This window comes from Jaculus jaculus, chromosome 13, assembly GCF_020740685.1.
Source record: "Jaculus jaculus isolate mJacJac1 chromosome 13, mJacJac1.mat.Y.cur, whole genome shotgun sequence".
Taxonomy (NCBI): domain Eukaryota; kingdom Metazoa; phylum Chordata; class Mammalia; order Rodentia; family Dipodidae; genus Jaculus; species Jaculus jaculus.
The window spans coordinates 33,200,567-33,227,740 of NC_059114.1; the positions used below are offsets into that span (position 1 = coordinate 33,200,567).

Sequence of the window (27,174 nt, forward strand, 5' to 3'; positions counted from 1 at the left end):
TATTAATTTATTTGCCACGAGAGAGAAAGACAAAGAGAGGGAGAGAATGGGTGCTCCAGGACCTCCAGCCACTGCAAACAAACTTCAGATGCATTCATTACTTTGTGCACCTGGTTTTACATGGGTACTGAGAATCGAATCCTGGTTGTTAGGCTTTGCAGGCAAGTGCCTTGACAGCTAAGCCACATTTCCAGCCCCACTTCCTTTTTAAAAGAAATGCATGCACATATGTGTGTATGCTGGTACTAGTATGTATGCACATATGTGTGCATTTGTGTATAGGTCAGGTGCCGTCCTCAGTAACACTGTCCACCTCCTTGGAGATAGGATTTCTCACTGGCCTGGAACTCACCAATTAGGCTACAATGGCTGGCTAGTGAGCCTCAGGAATCCTCTTGTTTCCCCAGCACAGGGATTACAGATTATATCACAACACCTGGCATTTTTATATGGGTGCTAGGGATTGAATACTTTTGAGGCAATTATTTACTGACTGGGCTATCTTTCCAGCCCTAAATCTGTCAGTCCCCATCCACTTTCTTTTTTTTTAAGGCAGGGTCTCACTCTAACCCAAGCTGTCCTAAAATTCCCTATGTAGTCTCAGGCTGGCCTGGAACTCACAGTGATCCTCCCACCTCTGCCTCACAAGGGCTGGGATTAAAGGCATGTGCCACTACACCTAGCAAGATAGTTTGGCTTAACATTTTGGCAATTTTTTTTCAAGGTAGGGTCTCACCCTAGTTCAGGCTGACCTGGAATTCACTATATAGTCTCAGGGTGACCTTGAATTCATGGTGATCTTACTACTGCCTCCCAAGTGCTGGTATTAAAAGTGTGTGCCCCCATGCCCAGCTACTTTTTGACATGTTTGTACATACATACAAATGCATGTTCAGGAACAACTGTGGTCCTATGTGCATGTGGTCTGCTCATGTCATGTGTGGTGAATAGATGGGTGATCTATTACACATGGTCACTTTTTTTTTTTTTCCAAGATAGGGTCTCACTCTGGTCCAGGCTGACCAGGAATTCACTATGTAGTTTCAGGGTGGCCTCGAACTCACGGCAATCCTCCTACCTCTGCCTTCCGAGTGCTGGGATTAAAGGTGTGCACCATCATGCCCGCCTACATTTTTGATAGGCACAGAGAAGCACTCAAGCAGTGATCTGTGCTTTGTGCACATGGGCTGGGCATGGTGAGAGTTGTGTGTGTGTGTGTTTTGTGTGAGTATGCACATGGTTAGTGCTTGCATGAGAGCTGGACATGCACCTAGCCAATTGCACATGTGTGTGCTGCAGAGGAGCATGTGAGTAAGCACATAGGTGCCATCTGGGCTGTGTGCACGGATTCACAGGCCTCCCCTGTGATGTAGGCCCTCCTCTACAGTACGGTTGTGTCGTGGGAGCCTCAGGACCCCAAGGGAGGGAAGCTGTTGCTGGCGGATGTGGCCAAGATGGGCTGGATTTATTTAGATTAGGACGGTGGGAAAGGAGTGGGGAATTATATGTTTGTAAGAGGGAAGGCTGAAGTTTGCTCAGAGGATGACTCTAAGCATGCTTGCTCCCCTGGGTTTGAGGCTTCACTCTGCCCTCCTATGGAGTTTTCCAGGTCCACTGTGAGCAGCTGAACTTCTGAGAGCTTCTTGGCCCACAACACTCCTTTCCTGGGCCAATGGAGCATGGTTTAGGAGCCCTTCCCTTTCTCTACTTCAGTAGCCTCCTTGGGCAGGTAGTGGGTGCCTGCCCCTGTTACATTCCTACTGACCTAGGTGGCTCTTTTGACTGAAGAAGGGAAGTTGTCACAGGCATTCTACCAGGACAAATCAGCTGCCTGAGTCTCCCTAGAGTTGGCCAGAATATAGCAACCACTAGAGACACAAAATGATCCTGAAGGCATTGAATGGACAATTGAGGGCATCCACAATAATCTCAGTGGCCCCGGGGAGGCTGTTCTGAGTGCCTGAGCCTTGCTCCAGTGCATTCTAGACCTCTGCCTTGTTCATGTTACCCTTCCACATGCCACTTCCTGGGAGTCCATATCCCAAGTTCATGTGGTTGGAATTCTCCTGAAAAAACTTGTCTAGTTCTTAATTGTGTAGAAGAGGAAATAGAGGCCACACGTAGACAATGTATGGAAATGCATTCCTAAATGTGCACAGCAGGTCAGTGACATTTGAGGCATGGAATGAAATGGTTATGGATTCTTAGGTGACTCTGGACTCCATTCCCCAGCCCCACATCATCAAACCACCCCTTTCAGAATCAGAATCGCGTGCTCTTTCTCTCCCCCCCCCCCCGTGCGTGTGTGTGTGTGTGTCACCCTTCTCTTTTATCAATCAAAAAGAAAGAGTTTTTGAATAGGGACAGCTCTGTGAGGTGACCATCCCAGCCTTTTTGTATAGATGGGCAAATTTGTGATAGAGAAGTCTGGAGACCTGCTTATTGTCCCAGAGGATTTAAGTGCCTGATAAAGGAAGCTTCCATGGCCATTTCAGAAAGAGCCAAACCAGTCCAAATACCTACACTCTCCCTCAACTCATTTGCCAGGTCTGTTCTAGCTCATAGCAGAACCCACCTTGTCTCTGTGTGACTAGATTCTGGAGCTCTCTGAGTCTCTGCAGTCCATGCAAGAAGGGTCCTTTCCAGCTCAGAGAGTCGCAGAGAGTGGCCCAGCAGAAGAGGACTGAACACCCAAAGCAGCAAGGTCAGGGAATGCATGCCATGAAATCCCAGCCCACACAGCCAGCCCTGCCCCCTTTCAGTGACCTCCCATCTCCTGGCCAGCCGGCCAAATTCCTCCTTTAGAATAATAAACAGTGTGGCCAGCCAGAGAGCCTAGAAAAGGAGGGGAGGAAGGCTGGGATGACCCCCTCCCCCAACCTGGGCTGCTAATGATTTTCTTTGGCCCCTTCTCTGGCAGGAAGTGGGGAGCTAGGGGGGTACCCACTGAGGGGCAGATGGGCCTCTGTAGGGGCTGCTGTCTCCACCTGGGCACACACTGCTCTTGTCCCATGCAAGGAGGCCTGGTGCTTGGCTGGAGGTGCCAGAACAGAAAGAATCAGGAGACGAGGGCTAAGCTTTGACCTTCTGGAGCAATTCTGAGAGGGGAGAGGAAGCCTGGAAGAGACCCTCAGGCAGGCTGGTCAAGAGAGAGGGTGAAGGAGGAAAGAAAGAGTGCGCTTGCTCAGAATGCTTCTGGGAAGTAGAGTGGGCCTCATCTGTGTCCACTCCTCATATACAGCACCACGTTCACTGGTGGTACACTTGCTGTCATCCCACTGAAACAACTTGTGGCTCAACCCACAGGGATGGCCATGTTACAGGAGGCAGAGAGCTTGTGCTCCTCAGCCCTGAGCAGGGCTGAAAGCACAGATAGAGATAAGCTGGACTAGAGTGGGCATGGCCAGACTGGGTAGCCTCACAGAATCAGGAGGCTCCTTGTTGTCTTGTCACATGGTCACTTCCCAGATTTCTTGCTCTGTGATGTCCTGCTCTGGATACCTCTGGTCTCTTTCCTGACCAGGCAGTAGGTAAGGCCCTGCCATACCTGTCTATTGGTGATTATTTGGGATCTGAGAAATGGCTACTGAGGGAAAGGACAGACCCACCATGTTCAGTATGTCTTTGTGTGTCTCTGCTTCTCTGTCCTCATCACTGTTTCTCGCATCTCTTCTCACTCTTGTCTCTCACACTTTTGTCTCTGCTCCCACCATTCAGCTCTGTCTTGCTCTTGAACAAGGTTACTGGGCAACCTTAGGCAAACTTCTTCTCAAGACCTTGGTTGCCCCATCTGGACATTGGTGGTGGCAGTGGGGAGCTTGGCTTCAGTACTCTCCAAGGACCTTCAGAGCCTGCGAAGTTTGATGTGATCAGGATCCTGACCCTCTCCTCTGGGCCTCCTGTGCTGTTCTGGGCTGCTCTTCTCAGAGTAGAGGGGCCAGCCCACCCCACCTTCCACAATCCCAACTCCCCCGCTTCCCTTCCCACAGCCACCGCACTTCCTGTTGTGCTTGTGGAGGGAGCTGTGGGAGTTCTCTGGGTTCTGGCTCACTCCTTGTCCTCCAGGCTTTTCATCACATTTTCCCAAATATTTGTTCTGGCAGATAAGTGCCTGGTATTGGAACTGTCACCAGGATAGGCTGTCAGAGTTGGCAAGCCTCTGGACACTATACAGCCCCACTCTTCCACCCTCCCCCGCCTATATCATACAGGGAAACTAAGGCCCAGAGGCAAAGAACTCAGCCAAGGCCACAGATAGTTGGCCACAGAGGAGAGAGGGCACATGGCCATGGAAGCCTTGGCACTGGATGCTGAGTACCTGAGCAGAGGTGACTGTGTTTGGTCACCCTGGGCTCTAACCACTATTTAACTCTACAGGGCAACATGGGGCTTCCAGGAGAGATACCAGCTCTGGTTCTTAAAGGTAAGTAGGCTGGGGTCAGGAGTAAGCTAACACCAGGGCATGAGAGTCCAGAAACTTTATGGTCCATTCCTATGCCTCACTTTCCTAAATTCCAAAGGGGTCTCTGTAGAGATCTCCTTCTACTGACTACCCATTAGCTTAAAACCCTTCAGTAGAGTCTTCCCTGCCCAGAATCATCAGCTCAAGCTCCTTACTGGTCTCTCCACACTCCACTGCACCCTCTGTCAGTCACTCCAGCCTCCTATCTCTCCTCAGTGTGGCTGGTTACCTGTCTGGGAAGATGTTCAAGCCACCAGTGCTTAGCCATGGACCTGCCTTACAGACTATTGTCTGATGGGTTGGCTGACTGCACCTGTTCAGATTTTCATGGCAAAAAGGCATGACAGCATAACTGACAGAATCCTCTGCTGTGTACATTGGTGTATAGTGGTGCTCATAGATGCCTCCCAAAAACCTCTCCCAGAGGATGTAATGGGGACTGGGGGAAGGCACCAATCACTTGGCACACTCACATCCTAACCAATACCTCCCCACAGTCTGTCTCATCCCATCGCCATATCTCTGGTCCCAGTCTGTCCCCAGTCTAAGCTACCTCCTTTTCAATCAGGCCATCTGTGGGCTCACAAGAACTGACCTGTTGGGGGTAACTGCAGGGAAAAGGCCCAGAGTGACCTGGGAAGCAATGCAGGAATTGAAGTCGCAGGGATTGCTTCCCCAGGATTTCCTGTTCCCTTCTCCTGCCTGTTGCCTGCACATAGCACTGGTGAAGGACTCAGAGGCTGGGGTCAAAAGGGTGGAGACCAAGGCGAGGAGTCCCTGGGGACTTGGCAGTAGTGTAGTAATCTGTGTTTGGTGGGGAGACCTGTTCTTTAAGGACTTGGGGGCTATGCAGACAGGCCTCCAGGACAGCTCTGCGAGGGAACTAAGGCCCCGTGCCCTGACATCTGATCCCTCTGATCACAAAGGCCAGTTGCTGTTGCTGTTCCTGCTGTTGCTGCTGGGATCACAGACCTCCCAGAGTCTGGTCATCGTGCCCCCAGGGCCAGAGCTTGTCCTGAATGTCTCCAGCACCTTTGTTCTGACCTGCTTGGGTTCAGCTCCCGTGATGTGGGAAAGGATGTTCCAGGTGCTCCAGCAGGAAGTGGCCATGACCCAGGATGGTGCCTTTTCTAGTAGGCTGACACTAACCAATGTCACTGGGGGAGACACAGGAGAATACTTCTGCACCTACAACAGCTCCCTAGGGCCGGAGCCCAGTGAGCGGAAGCGTCTCTATATCTTTGTGCCAGGTAAGTGCCCTAGCCAGCATGCCACTTCCTCCCCGCACCCCACTGTCTCCACAGAAGCATCCGGGGAAGCTCAGAAAGTGTCTCATGATACCTAGTGGTATGCAGCCACCAGAAATGTAGACAAAACAGCATCCAGCTCTGCTCAGTCCAGAAACATTCTTCCCAGCCCTGGCCTGAGTGTCCATCTGCTCCCTGCCAGGCACCCCCATTTCTGCCACTAAAAACTCCATATTCTAACTGGCCCCAGTCTGCTCCTCTTGGCCCATCCCATGTCCCATCCTCTAAGCTCTCAGGCACAGCCACAGTTCAGACGAACTCTGGCATATTCAGGGTAGCGTGGCCACAGACTGATCAGCTGACATTTCAGATTGTGGCTTCTCTCCCTTCCTGTCCCCAAGTGCTCTCCACATCAAACATGAAGGCTGGAAAGTACCTCTGAGAGCATCTACCTTAGTCCAGTTTTGCTGCTATAATAGAATGGACAAGACTGAGTAATTTATAATAAGTAGAAACTTATAGACACACTTATTGAGACTGATAAGTTCAAGACTAAGGGACCAGTATCTGGAAAGGGTCTTCTTGCTACATTATACCATGGACAAGACAGAAGAGTAAGAGAGAACAAGAGGGACCTAACATGCCCTTTTATAATGGCATGATACCCTCATGACCTAATTGCCAATTGTCTTTTTAAAATATCTGGTACTAGGGATTGAGCCCAGAACTACCTCATGCCTTCTAGGTAAGGGTTCTACCACTGAGCTACATCCGCAACCCTCTATTTTACTTTATTTTTTTCTTTCTTTTTTTTTTTTTTTGTTTTTTTTTTTTTTGTTTTTCAAGGCAGGATCTCACTGTAGCTCAGGCTGACCTGGAATTTATTATGTAGTCTCAGGGTGGCCTCAAACTCACAGTGATCCTCCTACCTCTGCCTCCCGATTGCTGGGATTGAAGGCATGCGCCACCACTCCCGGCTTCTTCTTTTTTTTTTTTTTTAACTGTTTTGAGAGAGAATCTCACTAAGTTTCCCTGGCTGGCCTTGAAATCACTCTAGCTCAAGCAGGTCTTGAACTTGCCACAACCTCCCAGGTAGCTGAGATTATAGGCCTACATCACCAGATTTGGCTACAGATCACCTCTTATAAATCCTGCCTCTTGCTAGGCATGGTGGCACATGCCTTTAATCCCATCACTTGGGAGGCAGAGGTAGGAGGATCGTTGTGCCTTTGAGGCCAGCCTGAGACTACATAGTAAATTCCAAGTCAGCATAGGCTAGAGTAAAATCCTACCTCGATAAACAAAAACAAAACAAAAAACAAAACAAGCCGGGCGTGGTGGCACACACCTTTAATCTTAGCACTCGCAGGCAGAGGTAGGAGGATTGTCATGCGTTCGAGACCAGCCTGAGAGTACGTTGTAAATTCCAGGTCAGCCTGGGCTAGAGTGAGACCTTACCTCGAAAAACCAAAACAAGCAAACAAACAAACAAACAAAAAAGGGCCTGCCTTTTAAGACTGTTACAGTGACAGTTATATTTTTTTTCTTTTTAAAAATACTGCAAGGAGAGAGAGAGAGAGAGAGAGACTTTTGCTGCTACAAACTCCAGATACATGCACCACTGGCTTTATGTGGGGACTTGGGAATCAAACCTAAGCCAGCAGACTTTGCAAGCAAGCACCTTGAAACATGGAGCCATCTCTCCAACCTAGGCAATTATGTTATAATGCATTTTGGAGGGACCCAGTGTTGGAACTATAGCAGCATATGTATTCTGTATTGGATAGATTCAGGGCCAATGAGGGAAAGAGACTTGTTCAGGCACATAGCAGTTAACAGGATAGCTAGAAACCTACATCCCCTAACTCTTTCTTTGCTACACTCTTGGCAGATTCCACTATGGGCTTCCTCCCTATACACCCTGAGGATACATTCATCTTTCTCACGGAAATAACTGAGACAACAATTCCATGCCGAGTGACAGACCCCCAGCTGGTGGTGACACTGCATGAGAAGAAAGTAGATATCCCACTGCCTATCCCCTATGACCACCAGCGAGGCTTCTCTGGTACCTTTGAGGACAAGACCTACATCTGTAAAACCACCATTGGGGACAGGGAAGTGGACTCTGATGCCTATTATGTCTATAGCCTCCAAGGTGAGCCCCCTTTCTGGCCCAATGCTCAGCAGATGCAAGCATAGCCCTTCAGTTGACAGTGTGCATGGAGTCTTCTGTCACCTTAGAAGGGGGGCTAGCACTTACCCAATTTTACAGATAAGAAAACTGACGCTCAGAGAGAGGATGGAATTGGCCCACAGTCACAAAATGTAAGAGACAGAACTGGGCTGAATAACATGGGGCACAGGCCTGGAACAAGTTGGGTTTAAATCCCAGATTGGACACATCCTACCTGAATTACTTTGTACAAAAGCTCATGACCCTCTTGAGCCTGCTCCCTCCTACCCCATAAACAGGGCTCACAATGATTATCTACCTTACAGGATGATAAGGAAGGTAACATAAAAGATGGAAGGTGCTTGACACATGAGCAGTATCCAGTAAACTTCTCCATGCTTTGATTCCTCAGAGGATACTATGATTTCCAGACTGTTATCCTATTCCTTCTAGAACATTGAGTCCACAAGGTCAGAGATTTTGTCTGTTGCATTCACTGCTCTAGTCCTAGTACCTAGAATGGAACCTGGCACATAAGATTCAGGAAATATTGGTCAAATGAATAAAGCTTTCACACTAACCAATGCTTCACTGTCTCCAAGCTGAGTGCTGATGGCTGGTGGCAACCTCCCCAGCCCTAAGTCTGTCTCTTTCCTCTAGTGTCCTCCATCAACGTCTCTGTGAGTGCAGTGCAGACTGTGGTCCGCCAGGGCGAGAACATCACCATTATGTGCATTGTGACAGGGAATGAGGTAGTCAACTTCGAGTGGACATACCCCCGCATGGAGGTAACTCTGGGCTAGAGGGGAGAGCCAGGTAACATGGACATCTCCACTTGCAGACTGGTTTTTGATTTGGAGACGTATCACTCCTATCTCTGCAGAGTGGACGAATGGTGGAGCCAGTGACAGACTTCCTCCCTGAAGTGTCCTCCCATATCCGCTCCATCCTGCACATTCCCAATGCTGAGTTGGAAGACACAGGGACCTACATCTGCAATGTGTCAGAGAGTGTGAACGACCATCGAGATGAAAAGGCCATCAATGTCACTGTGGTCGGTGAGTGCCTTGGACTCAGCCCCCAACCCCAACCTGAGTTGGACCTAGTAAATTCTAGATTGCATAGCCCTAGGGTTCAATTAGCTGTTCTCTAGTCCAGCCTTGGACTTTGTGCCAACCAAAATCCCAATTCTTTCTGGGTGTGGTGGTGCATACCTTTAATCCCAGCACTTGGAAGGCAGAGGTAGAAGGATCATCATGAGTTTGAGGCTACCCTGAGAGAGAAGTGGTGGGGGGGAGAGAATGGGTGCACCAGGGCATCCAGCCACTGCCAATGAACTCCAGATGCATGCGCCCCCTTGTGCATCTGGCTAACATGGGTCCTGGGGAATAGAACCCCTTATCTATTTAATCATCTCTCCAACCCCTCTCTCCCTCTTTCTGTCAAAATTATATGTATATACTGTTTTAAAAAGAAAAAATAAAAATAATCCTGTAATTAGACTCAAACCAAAGAGCAATGTCATCCCCAAATTCAACCCTAAGCCCAGTTTAGACTTTCCACCTGGGCTGAACCCTAGTTTCAACCTGATTTCAAACCCTCATCACATGCCTAGATAGTCCCATTTCCATATCCAAGTTCGAGGCTCCGATGTAACTTGGGTATTCTGCTAAGGTAGAATAGAAAACTACAGCTTCCCTTCCAACATCAACAGCCCAACCCAAAGCATCAGGACCAAGTTAGCCTCTGTTGCAATCTGACCAATATTCAACTGTAGCTGGATAGATTTCCAAAGACTGTCCCCAGAAGACTGCTTCTGTGGCTTTATGCTGAAGCTCCGCCTCCAGAGCCCCACCTCCTGGAGGTGTTGGCCTTTGGTGGCAGTGCATGGCCCCGCCCTCAGGCCCACCCCTCACTGTCTTACCTTAACAGAAAGTGGCTATGTGCGGCTGCTGGGGACACTGGGTGCTGTACAAATTGCTGAGTTGCACCGGAGCCGGACACTGCAAGTGGTGTTCGAAGCCTACCCACCACCCACTGTCCTGTGGCTCAAGGACAACCACACCCTGAGTGACTCCAGTGCCGGCGAGATCACCATGTCCACCCGCAATGTATCTGAGACTTGGTGAGCAGCAGCAGACCCATACCATTTTGGAAACTTTGCAGCCGCCAGCCAAGCCAGGCCCCTCAGACTCTAATCCATCATGTTTAAGAGCCTACTATGTGCCAAGCACGGGCCAGAGGCTGGCGAAGCTGCAGGGACCAGAGCTCACAGCTCCATCTCTCCTGGTTTCTTATTAGTGGGGGAGGCAGATAATGGTGGGATGATCATTTTAGTTGCCTCTGTGATGATTGGAGCCAGCAGGTGACAGCCAAAACAAAGACTGGGTGGTGAGAAAGTGCCAACAGAGCCATACTGAGGTATCACTGAGAATAGCAAGAGATTAATAGACTGACAAAGAAAATATTGGGATAAGGCTTGGCAGGCTCCTTTGAGCTGCGGAGGGAGGGAAATTCACCCCCAGGTCTTCTCTTGGCCCAGTGGAACTGTTGATGGGTAGGAATTTAGAAGACTGGGTGTATATCCTGGAAAGCCCCACCCTGAGCTTTATACAGGAAGGTGGGCAACTCTGACGGCCACCTGATGGTCTCCTGGCCTGGCTCACTCCCTAGGTATGTGTCAGAACTGACCCTGGTGCGGGTGAAGGTGGCAGAGGCTGGCTGCTACACCATGCGGGCCTTCCATGAGGATGCTGAGGCCCAGCTCTCCTTCAAGCTGCAGGTCAATGGTGAGGATCACTTCCGTTTTCTGTCTACCCTTCCTCCCAGGCCTGCTCCCTTCCCTTGATGCTCTGACACCACCTGTAGAGCTGGAGAGGGATCCTACAACCTAGAAGGCTGCATTCTAGGCCAGTTACCAGGCATGTTCCTCTCAAGTTTCCTCACATGTAAAGGGAGAGAGACCATCAAACTAGCCTGGTATTTCCTTAATAAGCCATTCATGTACAGAAGTTTTCCCTCTCACATACCACTTATACTATATTGTTAACTCAATGAATATTTAATTTTATTTATTTGCATATGTGTATATAAGGGATGGGGGGCAGGGATATCATAGTATGCATGCTGATGTCAAGGGCAACTTTGAAGTGCCTGTACTTGTCCACCTTCTTTGAGACAGTCTCTTGCTGTTGCAAACCAGTACCAGACTAATTAGCGTGGCTAACTTCAGATGCTCCTGGTCCCACCTCCCATTGTCATGGACATGTTGGGTTCACAGACAGCATGTACTGTAATGGGTGCTAAGGGTTCAGGAAAGTTCTTGCACCCCAAACCCTAGGTTTGCTTTTAATTTCTTTCTTTCTTTTCTTTTAATGAGTTTTGTACTCAGTGAATATAATCAAGTTGGTACCATTGTTTGCCTCCTCCCTGTCCTCCCCCTTCACATTGGCCCTCTTTGTTGGGGTATATGGGTCAGGCATTGTGGGGTTAGCCATCACTTATGGCTAGGACAAAATGTCTCTGCGCATCATGACCCAGCATGTGGCTCTGACATTCTTTCAGCCCCCCACTTCCACAAATTTCCTTGAGCCATGTTGGGTTCATTTTAGGTCTGCTTAAGTGATAAGGTCTTGGGAGCCTCTGTGTCTCTATCTGGTTTGGTAGGAGTTGATTGTTCTCTGTGTCGGTCTCCTTCACCCTTGTGCTGGTACCAGGTTCACCAAGAAAACACACTCTTGCTTGTTTTGCCAATTATTCTTAATTTCTTGCTTTTAATTTTAACCAAAGAATTGACTAAAAAAGAAGACTGAGAGGATAATTATTAAATTATTCTATTTGTTGAGGGATATAAATAAAGCTAAGGAAAGGCACCCATGGGGCTAGAGATCCCATGTGGAGAGGGCCTGGGGAAAAAAGCGTTGAAAGAAAAGAGAAAAGAAAGTTCAAGGAGCTCCTGCCATGTGGGGAGCTGGAAGGGATAAAGAACCCATGTGGAGAGTAAGAGCTTGGGCCTGGGCTTGTTTCTGGAATTTGTTTGCAGTTGCTCAAGGCCCTCATATGCCCATTCTCTGTCTCTATCTGTCTGCCTGTCTCTCTCTGTGTCAAATAAATAACATAAATTAATTTTTTAAAAGGGCTGTAGAGGTGTCTTAGCATTTAAGGCACTTGCCTGCAAAGCCCAAGGACCCAAGTTCTATTTCCCAGGACCCATTAAACCAGGTGCACAAGATGGCACATGTGTCTGGAGTCCATTTGCAGTGGCTGGAGGCCCTAGTGCACCCATTCTGTCTATCTGCCTTTTCTCTCTTAAATAAATAAGTAAATAAATTTTTTAAAAAATGAAAAAGAAAACAAAAGACGAGTAGAAGAGGAAGCCCCGTCAGGTGGCACAAGTTAGAAGGTAACAAGTGCTGAGGGTGAGGGAAGGCAGGAAGAAATAAAAGCTGCATACAGGGGTGGATGAGGGTTTGTATTTTTAAAAACATTTCATTTATTTATTTAGTTATTTATTTGAGAGAAACAGAGAAAGTGGGGGAGAGAGAGAGAGAGAGAGAGAGAGAGAGAAAGAGAGAGATGATGATGATGATGATGATGGACACAGTAGGGCCTCAGCCACTGCAAATGAACTCCAGACGCATGTGCCGCTTTGTGCATTGGCTTATGTGGGTCCTGGGGAATGGGACCTGGGTCCTTGGCCTTTGCAGGCAGGCGTCTTAACCATTAGGCCATCTCTCTGGCCCAAGGAGGTTTGCATTTTTAAGTATGTTGATTGGGGTTGGCTTCATGGAAGAGGTGATATTTGCAAGAAAGTGAGGCAAGTGGGTATTGGGGAAAGAGTACCTCAGGTTATGCCTCTACCTCTGTCACATTGCAGAAGTGGCAGGAAGATCTATGCAGCTAGAACAGAGGGAGGGGGAGTGTTGTGGGAAATGAGTTCAGAATAGAGATGGATGGGGGGCAGGGAGCCAGTGTACTTAAGGACTCCTTTGACTTCTATTGCGACTGAAATGGAAGAGCCAAGGCAGGGTCTTGAGCATAGGAATGACATGGTAATGACTTAATGCTTTGTCAGTTAGCTTTCTAAAAATAAATTTATTTTGAAAGACAAAACTTAGCATCTCAATTATAGATGGAAACTCAATGTCCCATGCCTTAAATATAAAGCCAACACTAAAATTCATAGAAAAGAAAAAAATACTGTTAAGCTCTAGCTTCTGGAGCTTGGCTGCCCAAGGCCCTGAGCTCCTGGTTGGTTCTCTGTTTGTAAAAAGGGGAGATTAGCAAGTCTCTGAGGTGGTAAAGACATGCTAGCCCCCCACGGAGGCTTCACCTTTGAAGTACTCCAAAGGGAACCTGTCAGTTCTCACACTGCAGCTCCTGGTATCTGGTGTTCACCTGAGGTCTGCAGCCTCCTCCCTGGGGGAGGGCTTCGAATGTGACTCAGGTCCTCCCCAAGGGCCTTACCTGTTGGTCTGTTATGGTCTCCCCACCTCTCGTCCCTCACTGTGCAGTCCCTGTCCGCGTGCTGGAGCTGAGTGAGAGCCACCCTGCCAATGGAGAGCAGACAATCCGTTGTCGCGGCCGGGGCATGCCCTCACCAAATGTCACATGGTCTACCTGCAGAGACCTTAAAAGGTGAGGAGACGCTGGGTCCCCAGTTGTCCTGAGGGCCCAGTGAAGGTTGTCTAGTTCAACTTCTCCCTCTGAAAACACTGGTCAGGATAGAACCCAGATGAATTCACCACTTCTGTGGAGATATTATGCATGATTTAAATAATTCCTTATCTGTACCAGGACTCCTGGGCTATCCTAAGCCCAGGGATGAGCAAGATCTGTGCCTGAGGGAGATCTCACCCTCCCAGTAAATGTTCTATACTCCTGGCCAGGGCCAAGTTTAGTGAGTAGAAGCAGCAGGGTTGAGTTCAGGTTTGCCTGTCTGCTCCCAGGAGTAATGGGTCTCAGTTCTGGAGCAGGAGCACACCCTGGGGGGCAGTTCAAGCATCCAGGAGGAACCTGCTTAGAACCCTAAGAACTGGCATGCTCTGTTTCCTTCCACCACCACTCCATGATGCTGCCTGCTTTTAGTCTTAGCTTCCCCACCTACAGAGGGAAGCAGCTGTAAGCCAACCCAACATCTCTCTTGGCAGGTGTCCACGCGAGCTTCCACCCACACCCCTGGGAAACAGCTCTGAGGAGGAGAGCCAGCTGGAGACAAATGTGACATTCTGGGAGGAAGAGCAGGAGTATGAGGTAGTGAGCATACTGCGTCTTCGTCATGTGGATCAGCCACTGTCAGTGCGCTGCACACTACAGAACCCGCTGGGCCTGGACATGCAGGAAGTCACCGTGGTGCCGCATTGTGAGTGCCCTCACCTCAGTGGCTCTGCTGGCTTCTCACCCTTGCCTTGCCCCGGCATACTCGTGACTGAGCCCACCTGCCCATGATGGGTCAAGTCAGCATGCCCCTAGGAACAGGAACATTGTGAAACCCACCAGAGTATGTCCCCATGCATCTACACAACATATAACACGGGGCACACATGTTCAAATACAAGGTAACATATCACAGACATAGACAGCATCATCTGATCATGTGTAGCAAATGAAAATTATATGTATGACATATTGTGTTAACCTTGAACATGGGTATGCCTGATCCTAGGACACACATGTAAATCAGTCATGTTACTTACAGGTACACACAACCATGCGTGTACAGTTTCTGTGCATGTATGAAAACTGGCATGTGCGTATGTATAATTGCAACATGCCTTCATAGAAAAGCTTGTGAGCACAACTCTGTACCCACAAAACTGTAACCGTGTGAGAGTCTTAGAAGCTACACATACATGTACAATTCTTTTTTTTTTTTTTTGGTTTTGATTTTTCAAGGTAGGGTCTCACTCTAACCCAGGCTGACCTGGAATTCACCATGGAGTCTCAGGGTGGCCTCGAACTCATGGCAATCCTTCTACCTCTGCCTCCTGAGTGCTGGGATTAAAGGTGTGCGCCACCATGCCCAGCTTATACATGCACAATTCTTGCACATATGAACAGTGTCTACCAGAGCCAGACACATGTGCAGGTCTCCCTGTCCATTCCTGCCTGTGCCCACCTGTGTGTACCTACTTCATTATTCACCGGGCTTTTATTCAGTAAGTAGTTGTGGGGATACAGCCTCTCACTTCGGAATAGAGCCCAGTGGGCCAGCTCTGCCTGCCTACTCAGTGCAGAGAGAAGGTGGTTAAGGAAGTAGGCCATTCTACTCTGGACCACCACTTTGAGGGGAAAGCCAGATGGGAAAGGGGCCATACACCCAGCTTCAGGATGAGGAAGTGACCCACGCAAAAGAAGCTTTAGGTCAAACTCTAAAAGATAACTTGGTTTTAGCCTGTGAGAAATGGTGTTCCAGTCAGGGAAGGGCCTGTGGAAAAGCTTGGAGACAACATAAATACTGAAAAATTAAAAGAAGTCAACCTCGTTAGCGTGCAGACTGTGTGTGGATTTGGGGTAAGGGAGATAATAGAGAAGGAAATAGTAAGGGCTGCAGGGTAGGCAGAAGTGAGAGCAAGCAAAATCCCAAAGGGCATTTGGACACACTCATGAGTGTGTACTCAGACAGGTCCATGGCTGTATACATGCCTATGTTTGTCTAGTCCACACCTGTCCCCTGCCTCCTGCCCTCAGAGGATAGGTGGGCTTTTAAAAAATTCCCTATTCCTCCCACCACCGGCCCTGCACTCCCCTCAACACACACACTCCCGCACATGTGCACAGATCCCTGAGCAAGTAGCCCTGGGCAGACAGTGTGAGCCTGATCTGCAAACCAGCTCTGAGCAGAGCTGCCATGTCACACCTGAGGAGGACTCCATTCATGGGGACCTGGGGTGATTGAGATGGGTCCTTGGAGGGTGCAGACTCCCTTCTCAAGGATCAGGATGTTGGCTGCCTATGAAAGAGAGCAGAAGTGTGGTGACCCTGAGGAGGAATGGGGTGAACCAGGAGAATGCCCCTGAAGGAGCAAACAAGGTTAGGAGGAGGACAGAGGAGGAAGAAACGAGTTCCCAGGAGATACCAGGGGTGGCTGGAGGAACAAGGCAGGAGACAAAGGGTTGGCCATGATTAGGTAGAGGACTTTGGAGTAGAGGAAACTGAAGACTTGAGGCGCCCAAGTAACCCTGCACATTCACCCCAGTGCCCTGAGAGGTGCACTCCATGACCACCATCACCAAGCATCCTGGCTGGGTCCCAGAATGGGGCTAGGAGGAGCAGGCTTCTGTATGTGTCTGGAGTGTCAGGCTGTAAGAGCTCAGTCGGCTCCCTCAGGGGTTAATCACTCAGTGCCTTGGCCATTTGGTACTGTAAGCCGGACATGTCAGCCCAACTAGGCTTATAGGAGAATGGCATAGCCTTGTCCTCAAGGCACCTGGGGTCAGAAGAACCAGTAAGACCCAGGAACCAGATTTGGCACAGCCTGGTGCAATGCAGAAAGGCCAATCCAAGTCTGGTAAGTGCTGAAGGCACATGGAGGCTGGCCACAAGCTGAGCCTCATCAGTGAGGAGCGCTGGGGCTCATAGGTGAGGCTGGAATGTGGGCTCAAGCAAGAGGCTTGGACCCTGCCTCCCAGGCAGTGGAGGCTTCAGGGCTGGGCAAGGTGGGTCCAAAGAACTGCAGTTCCTGCAGTGGGAGGGGAAGAGCAGCTTGCTCAGTGCATTCGCTTATGCCTCCTCTGGTCTCTATCTCCAGCCCTGCCCTTCAAGGTGGTGGTGATCTCAGCCATCCTAGCCTTGGTAGTCATCACCATCATCTCCCTCATCATCCTCATCATTCTCTGGCAGAAGGTAAGCACCCCTGGGCCACAGGTGCAAAATAGTGCCCCATATTTCTTCATGGTCTCCCTCAAAGAGTCTGCATAGTTTGGCCACATCCAGAGCCCAGCATAGAACTTAACTGGGAACTGATACAGAGTGACAATGAGTCCCCAGCTGCTTCTCCCTTCCCCTGTCCCTCTCATCCCTGGAGACTCCTGACTCACTGAAATGCAGTCTGACCCCATGAATCTGTAATTTCAATCCTCTGTTCTGACATTTCACCATTCTGTGGTTCCAAAATTTTAAGATTCTCAAATTAGGAATTGATCTTGTCATTGTAAGATTCCAATCCTGTGACTCGAGAATCCTAAGATTTCCAAATACAAAGGTCACATCCTTCTGAAATTCCCATGGTGACAAACCCGTTGTGGGGTGGGGCCACCACATCTGACTAGAGTATCATAGCTCATGTCAGTTTCTGGGGTTGCCTATTCTTCCCATTCTCTAAAAGCAGCTGGTGAGGCAGGCCTGGTGGTTCAGGCCTTTACCTGCTCCCTGCCAGGCTCCTTAGCCATTCTTCCCCTGCTGGTCCCTGGGGCCTGCTCCCTCGGAGTCCATAAGGCCCTGGCTCTGTGCTCACTTGCTGTGTGACTTCAGATAAGGCCTTGCCCTCCTGGGCTTTAAGGTCTCCTGTCCTGTCTGCCTGCCCTGGCTAGACCAAGTGGACTCAATACCAAAGATTCCCTGTGACCTCCTGTTTCTGGTCTTGCCCTATAGAAGCCACGCTATGAGATCCGATGGAAAGTGATTGAGTCTGTGAGCTCTGACGGCCACGAGTACATCTACGTGGACCCTGTGCAGCTGCCTTATGACTCCACGTGGGAGCTGCCGCGGGACCAGCTTGTGCTTGGTCAGTCCTGCCAGGCCTCTGGTGACAGTGAGGAGACAGAGGTCTGCTCTAAGCCTGGATGTGGCTAGCTGTGAGGTGTAGGGAAGGTGCTTTGCCTTCTTTAGCCCTCAGTGTCTCCTCTGTACAATGAAAGCAAGATGACGTCAGAGACTGCCAGACACTGAGGAACTTCTGAGACAGTGAGCTGGGACTCTTCAAGGCCAAAGAGGAGCATTGGGATAGGCTGTGTGCCAGACTGGGCTTAGGCTAGCTGGAGAGGGATTCAGGGTGAGGCAGATAGAAGGTGTGATCCAGGTAAAACCCCAAAGGAATGGGCAGCCTCCTCCAGCAAGCCATCTGGCCAATCCAGGGTGGTTTGAAGGGTGTGGAAGTTGACCTAAGAGAGTAGCTCTTCTTCTCCTATATGGAGAAATGTAAGGCTGCAGCTTCCTGGCAGGACAGGAGTTGAGGGATTCTCTCTCTCTCCCAGGACGTACCCTTGGCTCAGGGGCCTTTGGACAAGTGGTGGAAGCCACGGCTCATGGCCTGAGCCATTCACAGGCCACCATGAAAGTGGCTGTCAAGATGCTGAAATGTAAGTCCAGGGAGTTGTCCCTGCCCATCACACCTGGCCTTCCATTCCCCACATACCCGGCCTTTCCCGGAGCAGGATGGTCCCAGTGTGCTAGGCACAGACAGTTCAGTTGTGACGGAAAGGCTCTTCACTTTGGCCTCCTCAGACTGCCTTCTCCCTCTCCACCCTCATCTACCTATCTCCTACCCTCTCTACTGGGGACTTCATCACCCCTGGGTCCTACAGCTGGGCAGGACAAAGGAGGCCAAGTAGGCTCTGATGAGGCCTTGGTGATCAGCTTGGTCTGATCAGGTCCCTCTTCCTCTCAGCCACAGCCCGCAGCAGTGAGAAACAGGCCCTCATGTCAGAGTTGAAGATCATGAGTCACCTCGGGCCTCACTTGAATGTGGTCAATCTGCTGGGGGCCTGCACCAAAGGAGGTATGCAGCTCATTCCCCAGAGGACTCCTGAAAATTGCCTGGACCCAGAACCTCCCCATCCTCAGTCCACTAACAGTAGGACACACACACACACACACCACCCCACCAAGCCCTGTGCCACCCAGAGCCCTCATTTCAGTCTTAGATGGGCCTGCTTGGAGAAACTCAGAATCAACACCTTTGTGGCAGAAAGACTCCTCAGACCAGCAGGTTCCAAGTCCAGGTGTCCTTGGATGTATTTGTATTTTCATGGTACGGTTTGGAAACGGCTAACAAGTGACAGCTCATACAAAAGCTGGTGGAGACCACTAGGGCACTAACCAAGCTAGCTGCTTTTGTTCACATCAGACAGGAAAGTGCGATTTGTCCAACAGCATTTATGTGAAGGTCTGCTTAAAATTTAGGCTGTAAGAAAAGAAAAGAAAAAGATGATTGTCATTTGCAGCTACTTGTGGTGAGATTGGGGATTTTCCTCAATATTGTGCGACCAAATCTAAAGCACACTGCATGTGTAGACCAGTCCATGCCTGAAATGCACGCTCATTTCTAAAGTTTTGCTTTCATTGATATCTCCAAGTTCCCTCTGTAAAGTGTGTTGAATTTGAATGTAACGGCAAACTGATGACATAATAGTTGCCTTTGCCTGCTTTATATAGACTGGGCTCTAAACCGAGCTAGGGTCTGAAGACAGCCATAACAGCAAATGCTGTGGGCCTTGTCCCAGGAGTTTTCATGCCAACCCCTTGGGTGGGTGTTGATAGCCCTATTGACCAGATGGGGAAAGAGAGACCCAGGGAGACCAAGAGCCTTGCTTGCCGTCACAGAGGCAGGCAGACAACCCAGGCTTGCACGGAGCCAACCCACTTTGCCACCTTTCCAGCTATGTCTTCACATCCAGCTTGTTTCTTGGCTTTGTGGCCATGACGGGAAGCCACAGGCCTCCCCAGAGACTGCCCCTGCACCTGTCCCTCCGCAGGGCCTATCTACATCATCACTGAGTACTGCCGCTATGGTGACCTGGTGGACTATCTGCATCGTAATAAGCACACGTTCCTGCAGCACCACTCAGACAAGCACCAGCCACCCAGCACTGAGCTCTACAGCAATGCACTGCCCATGGTGTTCCCTCTGTCCAGGTACCCCGAGGGAAGTGAGGTCCTGCCAAGCTGTGGGGATGGGGCAGCAGGAACCAAGGCTGTGCACAAATCAGTCCACACTGAAATGATGAAGATAATAGAGGGCAGGCAGTGGTAGCTCCCTAACCACCCCAGTGAACCCGGTACCAAGTGCCAGGCTAAGGCCTCTACAGACATGACCCTTTTGAACGTGTATACTATCTTGTGTCATGGGTGCCTTGCTTTCCTGTCCCAGGGGCAAGGGGCAGAGACAGTGAGCTGAGGACCAGCCTATCAACATGTTCTGTGATGCTACAAGCCCTGTGTCCTACTGCAACTGCCACATGTGAGCCTCCCCAGCAAATAGGCATTGCATTCCCATTTTTAACTTTTTCCAAAAGGATACTTCTTTTGCTGATTTGAAAAGTAAATAGTATAACCAAGCATGGTGGCACACGCCTTTAATTCCAGCACTCAGGAAGCAGAGGTAGGAGGTTCGCTGTGCATTTGAGGCCAGCCTGAGACATCATAGTGAATTCCAGGTCAGCCTAGGCTAGAGCAAAACCCTACCTCAAAAAACTAAAAAAAAGAAAAAAAAAAGTAAAGTAAAAGTAAATAGTAAATTCGGAAAACTACATACAAAAGACATGAAAATTCATCCCTGTTCTCTCAGGCATTCTGACTCATTACTTACTGCCTTTTCCCTACCCATAGAGACACATTATAACTTGGAATCCTACCTCTGTGGGGAGCTGAGGCCATAGCAGAAGGATGAAGGCGAGGCCTTGCTGCCACAGTGGACTGTGCCTGGCCTCCCCGCCAGGGGGACATGGCTGAGTGATACTAGACAGACCTAGAAAGGTGTCTCTATACACACTCACTTTTCACCCTTGTCTTGGGTGCTATAATCATTTCTAGGTATGAGCTTGTCATCCCAGCAGCCTTAGAGTCTATCTTAGGGCCACAAAATTTAGTTGAATAGGCTTGATTACATTGTGACAGACCAACAGAAGATGGGTAAGTGAGTGAAGATGTCTATAGGTGACAAGGCCCCTGGGTTTCAGGCCAAGCAAGGGGCAGGAGGGCGAGGGAAGAGAAGCCCATGACCTTTCCCATTTTTGATCCCAGCCACGTGTCACTAACTGGGGAGAGTGATGGTGGCTACATGGACATGAGCAAGGATGAGTCGGTGGACTACGTGCCCATGCTGGACATGAAAGGAGACATCAAATATGCGGACATAGAGTCCTCCAACTACATGGCCCCTTATGATAACTACGTCCCCTCTGGTAGGTGGTCGCAGCACTGCACCTGCACAGGCTCACATGAGTACAGTGATGCATTCTTTTCATGTTCCCAGCCTTACAATATTCCTGGGAGGAAGCTAGTCTGATGCCATCTCCTTGATGTGGAAACTGAGGCTAGCCAAAAGCTACTATGCAGTGGAACCTCAATAGGAGACCTGCTGATATATCTAGAGGCATGTACACAGTCAGCAGGCAAGGAAGAGCTGGGGTGTGCAGGGGCCTGGGCGAAATGCAAACTGCTCTAAGTTGGCCCCAGGCTGCTGCAAAGTCCTGAGAAGCAGGCAGACAAAGCTAAGCTAGGGGCCCTAGGGCGAGTAAGTACACTGGGCAAGGAGAGAGGCTTAGGTTAGACTAAGAAATCATTCTCCTTTAGGGGCAACCTAGAAGATCAGTAGCTGCCTTGGCCATCCATCCCCCCACAAGCCAAAAGGGTCCTCTATGCCATGGTGGTACACAAAATGACCTATCACCTCTGCTCTCTCTAGCCCCTGAGAGGACGTATCGGGCTACTTTGATCAGTGAGTCTCCAGTGCTTAGCTACACAGACCTTGTGGGCTTCAGCTACCAGGTGGCGAATGGCATGGAGTTCCTGGCCTCTAAGAATGTACGTTTTGACACAGGGCAGGGTTGTGGGGTGCTGTGGGGAGGGTTACTTAGCCAATCAGCCTTATTTATCCATGTGGCCCTGTGTAATAGCTTGTTCCCCTCAGATGAGCAGGGCTGACAAGCATCCTTACACCTAAGCAGACATGCATTTCCCAAAAATCTGGGCCCAGAAGGTCTTCTCTGACAATGTCCCCTTGGCCTCAGCTCCTCTGTCTCCTAATCCAGTGTGTCCACAGAGACTTGGCAGCCAGGAACGTGCTCATTTGTGAGGGCAAACTGGTCAAGATATGTGACTTTGGCCTCGCTCGAGATATCATGCGTGACTCAAACTACATCTCTAAAGGCAGTGTAAGTACCATCTTAGTCTGGTAAGGTTTGTCATATGTTCTTAGCCCTGGAAACAGGATGCCCCTGACCAGTGTGGCTGTGGCTCAGATCAGTACTGGGTACCTGGTAGCCTGTCCTGCTAGCAAAGATGGCTTTTTTAAAAATTAATTTATTTATTTGAGAGATAGAGAAAATGAGCACGACAGGGTCTCTAGCCACTGCAAATGAACTCCAGACACATGCACCACCTTCTGCATCTGGCTTACGTGGGACCTGGGGAATCAAACATGGGTCCTTAGGCTTTATAGGCAAATGCCTTAACCACTAAGCCATCTCTTCAACCCTGAGTTTTTTTGTTGTTGTTTTGTTTTTCAAGGCAGGGTCTCACTCTAGCCCAGGCTGACCTGGAATTCACTATGTAGTCTCAGGGTGGCCTCATACAGCGATCCTCCTACCTCTGCCTCCCAAGGGCTGAGATTAAAGGCATGTGCCACCATACCTGGCTCAGCCCTGATTTTTTTTTTTTAATCATCCCTGATTTTTTTGAGGCTAAAAAGAAATTTCTCTGAGGAAAGATGGCTTTTTTAATGTGTGTGTGAGAGAGAATTGGCATGCCAGGGCCTCCAGCCACTGCAATTGAACTCCAGACATATGTATTGTCTTGTGCATCTGCCTTACATGGGAACTGGGGAATCAAACATGGGTCCTTAGGCTTTGCAGGCAAGCACTTTAAACACTAAGCCATCACTCCAGCGCAAGGATGGTTTTTGCTACCCAGATGTGAGTGGGGCTAGGACAAGGAGCCACCTGGCTATTCAGTGCACACTGTGGGACAAGACAGGAGTTTAGGTATACTTGTCATAGCAGAAGTCAAGGGACCAAATGCAGTGGGCCTCATATGGGGAGAAAGGAGGTGAGGACAGATCTGCTCTAGGAAATGTTAGGCAGGCAGGCAGAGGAAGGGGCCCAGGTGACAGGTGAGTCAGTCACAGGCAGTGACCAGGACTGGTTAGGTTAAAACATTATCAGCCTGTGCTGGAGAGGTAACTTAGTAAAGTTCTTGCCTTGTAGGCATGAGGATCTGAATTTGATTCCCAGAACTATGTTTATTTAAAAAAAAAAAAAAGCCAGGCATAGTGGCACACGCCTTTAATCCCAGCACTTGGGTAACAGAGGTAGGAGGATCACTGAGTTCAAGGCCAGCCTAGAACTACAGAGTGAGTTCTAGATCAACCCAGGCTAGGGCAAGACCCTATCTCAAAACAACCAAAATAAATAAATAAATAAAAAATAAACAAAGAAAGGAAGGAAGAAATAAAGAACAGAGCATAGTGGTGTGCGTTTGTTATCTCAGGACTGGGATGATGGAAACAGGCCAGCCAATCTAGCCAACTAACTTGGTGAGTTCCAGGCCAGTTAAAGACCCATTCTGAAAAAAAAAAAAAAAAAAGATGCAAGCAACAGTCTGTAAGTAAACAGTAAAGTACTTGCCTTTGAAAGCATGAGGACCTGAGATTGATCTCCAAATAGCACATTAAATTGCCAAGTGTTGTGAGATGCACCTGTTATCCCAAGCTGAGGGGAGGTGGAGACAGGAAGAACCCAGGAGGTTGCTACCCAATTTCTCTAGTTTAATTGGTGAACTCCAGGCCAATGAAAGAGGTGAATAGCATTCCTGTAGATGTCACTTAAGGATGCTCCAAACACATGTGTTTATGGGTACACACACATGCACACATATATATGAAAAAATAAAAATAAAGACAGTCATATTGGCTTGTGCCTTTAATCCCAGCACTCAAGGGGGTAAGGTAAGATCTCTTACCTAAGGTAAGGTGAGTTCCAGGCCAGTCTAAGATACAGACTAAGTTCCAGGTCACCCTGGGCTAGGTTAGAGCCTGCCTCAAAGTAAAAAATAAATAAATAAAAATTTTGAGTGGTGGATAGGCATGTAGAATAACATCCTGGGTTCTCTGGCCTCCTTAGCACATACTCACATGTCCCAGTACACAAATGCATACATAAACACACACACACACACACACACACACACACACACACACACACACACACGAAACCATCCTACCTTCTAGTTTCCAGTGAATCCCAGAATGGAACCCCAGAGGCACCTGGGCATATCTGGCTTCCTGTCACTTTATGCACTGTATACTCCAAGGCTTTCTTCAAGAACACAAGCCACCAAGTCCCTGCCTAATGAGACAGAAAGCAGCCTTGCCATAGTCTGGTCAGGAAAGGGATGGACACCAGAGTTAGGCATATAGACTAGGAGTCTGGCTTCTCCATACAATTCAGTGCCTGTCCTTTTCTCACAGACCTTCCTGCCTCTGAAGTGGATGGCCCCAGAGAGCATCTTCAACAGCCTCTACACCACTCTGAGCGACGTGTGGTCCTTTGGGATTTTACTCTGGGAGATCTTCACACTGGGTGCAGTGCTTTCTTCCCCAGCCCTCCTGGTCCTACCTCCTAATCCATCCTCCAGCATGCAGGGCCTGTGAGACAGACCCTAGACATGAGCAGGGCAAGTCCCAGCTCTGCCACTTTATTCCCACTGTATGGCTTTGGCAAATCATTTGCCCTCTCTGGACCCAAGGTAAACCCTTCAATTAGACAGTGACATCAAAAAGCCTGCTTGAAACCAGGTGGGGTGGTGCACACCTCCCAGAACTTGTGAGACAGGAGAATTGGAAGTTTGAGTCGTGCCTGGACTATGAATAGAGACCCTGTCTCAAAAAATAAAAATAAAAAACCAAAGCAATCAAAGCAGCGATTTTCCATCTCTATGTAGTCCATTTTCCAATGCCAAGAGCATTCATTGTAATGAATGAACCCTTACCCATCCCAGGACCAATGAGCCTCTCCCTGTCTGGGAGAGGAGTGTACCCTGTCACTTTTCCATACCCCTTAGCCAATGTGTCACTGTCTCTGCTCTCTGACAGGTGGCACCCCTTACCCAGAGCTGCCCATGAATGAGCAGTTCTACAATGCCATCAAGCGGGGCTACCGCATGGCCCAGCCTGCACATGCTTCTGACGAGATGTGAGTGGAACCACGTGCATTTGGGAGGATTTTATGGGACAAATCATGTACATGCAACCTAGCTAGAGGTCTATTCCAGCTAGATCTGGAACAATGCATTCATAGTGCCATCTGAAAGCACTTGCCCCAGCTCAAGGTTTTGCTTTGCCTATGCTGGCCTCCTTTTCAGGCCAGCCCTGCCCACATGGCTGGCAGAAGCACCAGCCTGGTATCTTACTACTTGCATTGTTCCAAAGGCCCAGAGCTGACCTTCAAGGCCTCAGCATGCCATCACAGCCAGCCACTGAGCTAGGAACAGTGAAAATTCCCATTGGCCAACACTGGGTCATGTGCCACCACTGTGTGGAAGACCCCTCAGAACCATATGAGTGGGGTGGGAGAGGGGTGCTGATAGGACTTCCCAAGGGAATAGTGAAATAATGTGGTCTTGCCCACTTCTTCCCAACTCCTTTTCCTTGCTCACTTTGTTCCAAGCCTCACTGTGCTGGCCCCTGCCAGACCCTACCTCTGCACCCTCTCCCCACAGCTATGAGATCATGCAGAAGTGCTGGGAAGAGAAGTTTGAGATTCGGCCCCCCTTCTCTCAGCTAGTGCTGCTGCTTGAGAGACTGCTGAGTGAGGGTTACAAAAAGGTAGGTGGAGGCAGGGAACGATGGGATATGGAATTCTGGCCCTGAAGTCAGCCTGGGTACCAGGCTGCATGTGATATGCTGGTGTTTGGAAGCAAATACCCTTCACCTACTTTGTGCCTAAGTTTCATTTATTTTAACAGAATGAAGATGTGGAGGCTGAGTGATGTGACCCAGGGAGTCAGGAACTATAGTCCTGCCTGTCACACCTGGGCACCCATGACAACACCTAGAGCTCTGTATTAGTTTCTTTCCCTGTTGTTGTGACAGAATACCTGACAAGCAGCAAATTAGGGAGGAAGTGTTGATTCAGCTTACAGTTTGAGGGCACAAAGTCCCATTATGGTGGGAAAGACCTGGCAGCAGAAGTGTAAAGCAGCTGGTCACATTGCCCTGCAGTCAGGAAGTCAAGAGCCTGCTCATGCTCAGCCTGCATTCTCCTTTTTATTCATTCCATGATCCTGGCCTGAGCAATACTGCCACCTACCGTTAGGGGCTGCCTTCCCACCTCAAGGAGCCTAATCTCACACAGACATGCCCAAAGGTTAGTCTCCTAGATGATTCTAGATCCTGTCAAGTTGACAATCGATATTAACAATCACAACGACTCACAAGTGTGATCAACTCCAGGCTTGTATGACCTCTAACACTAACATCTTAGACTTTGTTGCAAGTTTGTGCAAGGCTAGTGGAGCCAGCCTTGTCGTGTGCTCCACTTCTCATTCCCAGGCAGGGATAGTCCTGGGAAGAGAAAGACAGAGTGTAGCTACCATTTCTTACTTAAGCATCTCCCAACCCCCAGTTCCCATGGAAGCTAAGACAGGTTAAGAGCTAATACTCTGAACTCACGAAGGAATTAGGGTCATGGTGCTGCTGGCTATTTGCCCCTCCCGATAAGACACTGAGTGCACCTTGTCTTGGGAGATGCCTGCTCAGCTGTGTGGCTTTGGGTAGAACCCCTTCCTCTGTGAGCACTGGCTGAGTTAGATCTCTAAGGCAATTCCTGTCTTAGCACCCATGTTTTTCCTTACTCCCTGTTCTATGAACAGAAGTACCAGCAGGTGGATGAGGAGTTTCTGAGGAGTGACCACCCAGCCATCCTGCGGTCCCAAGCCCGCTTGTCTGGGTTCCACGGCCTTCAATCTCCCCTGGACACCAGTTCTGTCCTCTACACTGCTGTTCAGCCCAACGAGGGTGACAATGACTACATCATTCCCTTGCCTGATCCGAAGCCTGAGGCTGTTGATGAGGGACCCCTGGAGGGTTCCCCCAGCCTTGCCAGGTAGGCATCCTGGTCCTGGGTCCCCATACTCATGTGCAGTGTGTGTGTGTGTGTGTGTGTGTGTGTGTGTGTGTGTGTGAACCAAGCTACATAACTAAGTTAGCTAGGGTGAGGACTTGCTCCTGCTAATGGATACCAAAGAGTAGAGCTTATTCAGTCTTTGAAGTCTTAGGTAGGAAAGGAAGACTGGACCAAAACACAATGGGTAGGGACTTATTTCTAAGGTAACCTGTCTCTTTAAGGATATCC

The 27,174-nt window shown here is 49.3% G+C and overlaps 1 protein-coding gene across 2 annotated transcripts in view; it reads left to right on the forward strand.

Annotated features, from left to right (window-relative positions):
- Nucleotides 1-27,174, forward strand: part of Pdgfrb (platelet derived growth factor receptor beta) — a 41,027-nt gene that overhangs the window by 11,103 nt on the left and 2,750 nt on the right. The window contains exons 2-22 of one of the 2 annotated variants that reach the window (XM_004664772.2): nucleotides 4,378-4,423; nucleotides 5,389-5,712; nucleotides 7,601-7,867; nucleotides 8,546-8,673; nucleotides 8,769-8,943; nucleotides 9,818-10,010; nucleotides 10,559-10,674; nucleotides 13,399-13,522; nucleotides 14,035-14,246; nucleotides 16,635-16,729; nucleotides 17,477-17,609; nucleotides 18,079-18,183; nucleotides 18,492-18,602; nucleotides 19,579-19,738; nucleotides 20,846-21,006; nucleotides 21,510-21,628; nucleotides 21,856-21,978; nucleotides 24,291-24,402; nucleotides 24,915-25,014; nucleotides 25,541-25,646; nucleotides 26,693-26,925. In XM_004664772.2, the coding sequence (XP_004664829.2) occupies nucleotides 4,378-4,423; nucleotides 5,389-5,712; nucleotides 7,601-7,867; nucleotides 8,546-8,673; nucleotides 8,769-8,943; nucleotides 9,818-10,010; nucleotides 10,559-10,674; nucleotides 13,399-13,522; nucleotides 14,035-14,246; nucleotides 16,635-16,729; nucleotides 17,477-17,609; nucleotides 18,079-18,183; nucleotides 18,492-18,602; nucleotides 19,579-19,738; nucleotides 20,846-21,006; nucleotides 21,510-21,628; nucleotides 21,856-21,978; nucleotides 24,291-24,402; nucleotides 24,915-25,014; nucleotides 25,541-25,646; nucleotides 26,693-26,925 (3,143 nt within the window). Of the gene's footprint in view, nucleotides 1-4,377; nucleotides 4,424-5,388; nucleotides 5,713-7,600; nucleotides 7,902-8,545; nucleotides 8,674-8,768; nucleotides 8,944-9,817; nucleotides 10,011-10,558; nucleotides 10,675-13,398; nucleotides 13,523-14,034; nucleotides 14,247-16,634; nucleotides 16,730-17,476; nucleotides 17,610-18,078; nucleotides 18,184-18,491; nucleotides 18,603-19,578; nucleotides 19,739-20,845; nucleotides 21,007-21,509; nucleotides 21,629-21,855; nucleotides 21,979-24,290; nucleotides 24,403-24,914; nucleotides 25,015-25,540; nucleotides 25,647-26,692; nucleotides 26,926-27,174 lie in introns of those variants that run through there. The other variant, XM_045132303.1, reaches the window with a different exon arrangement.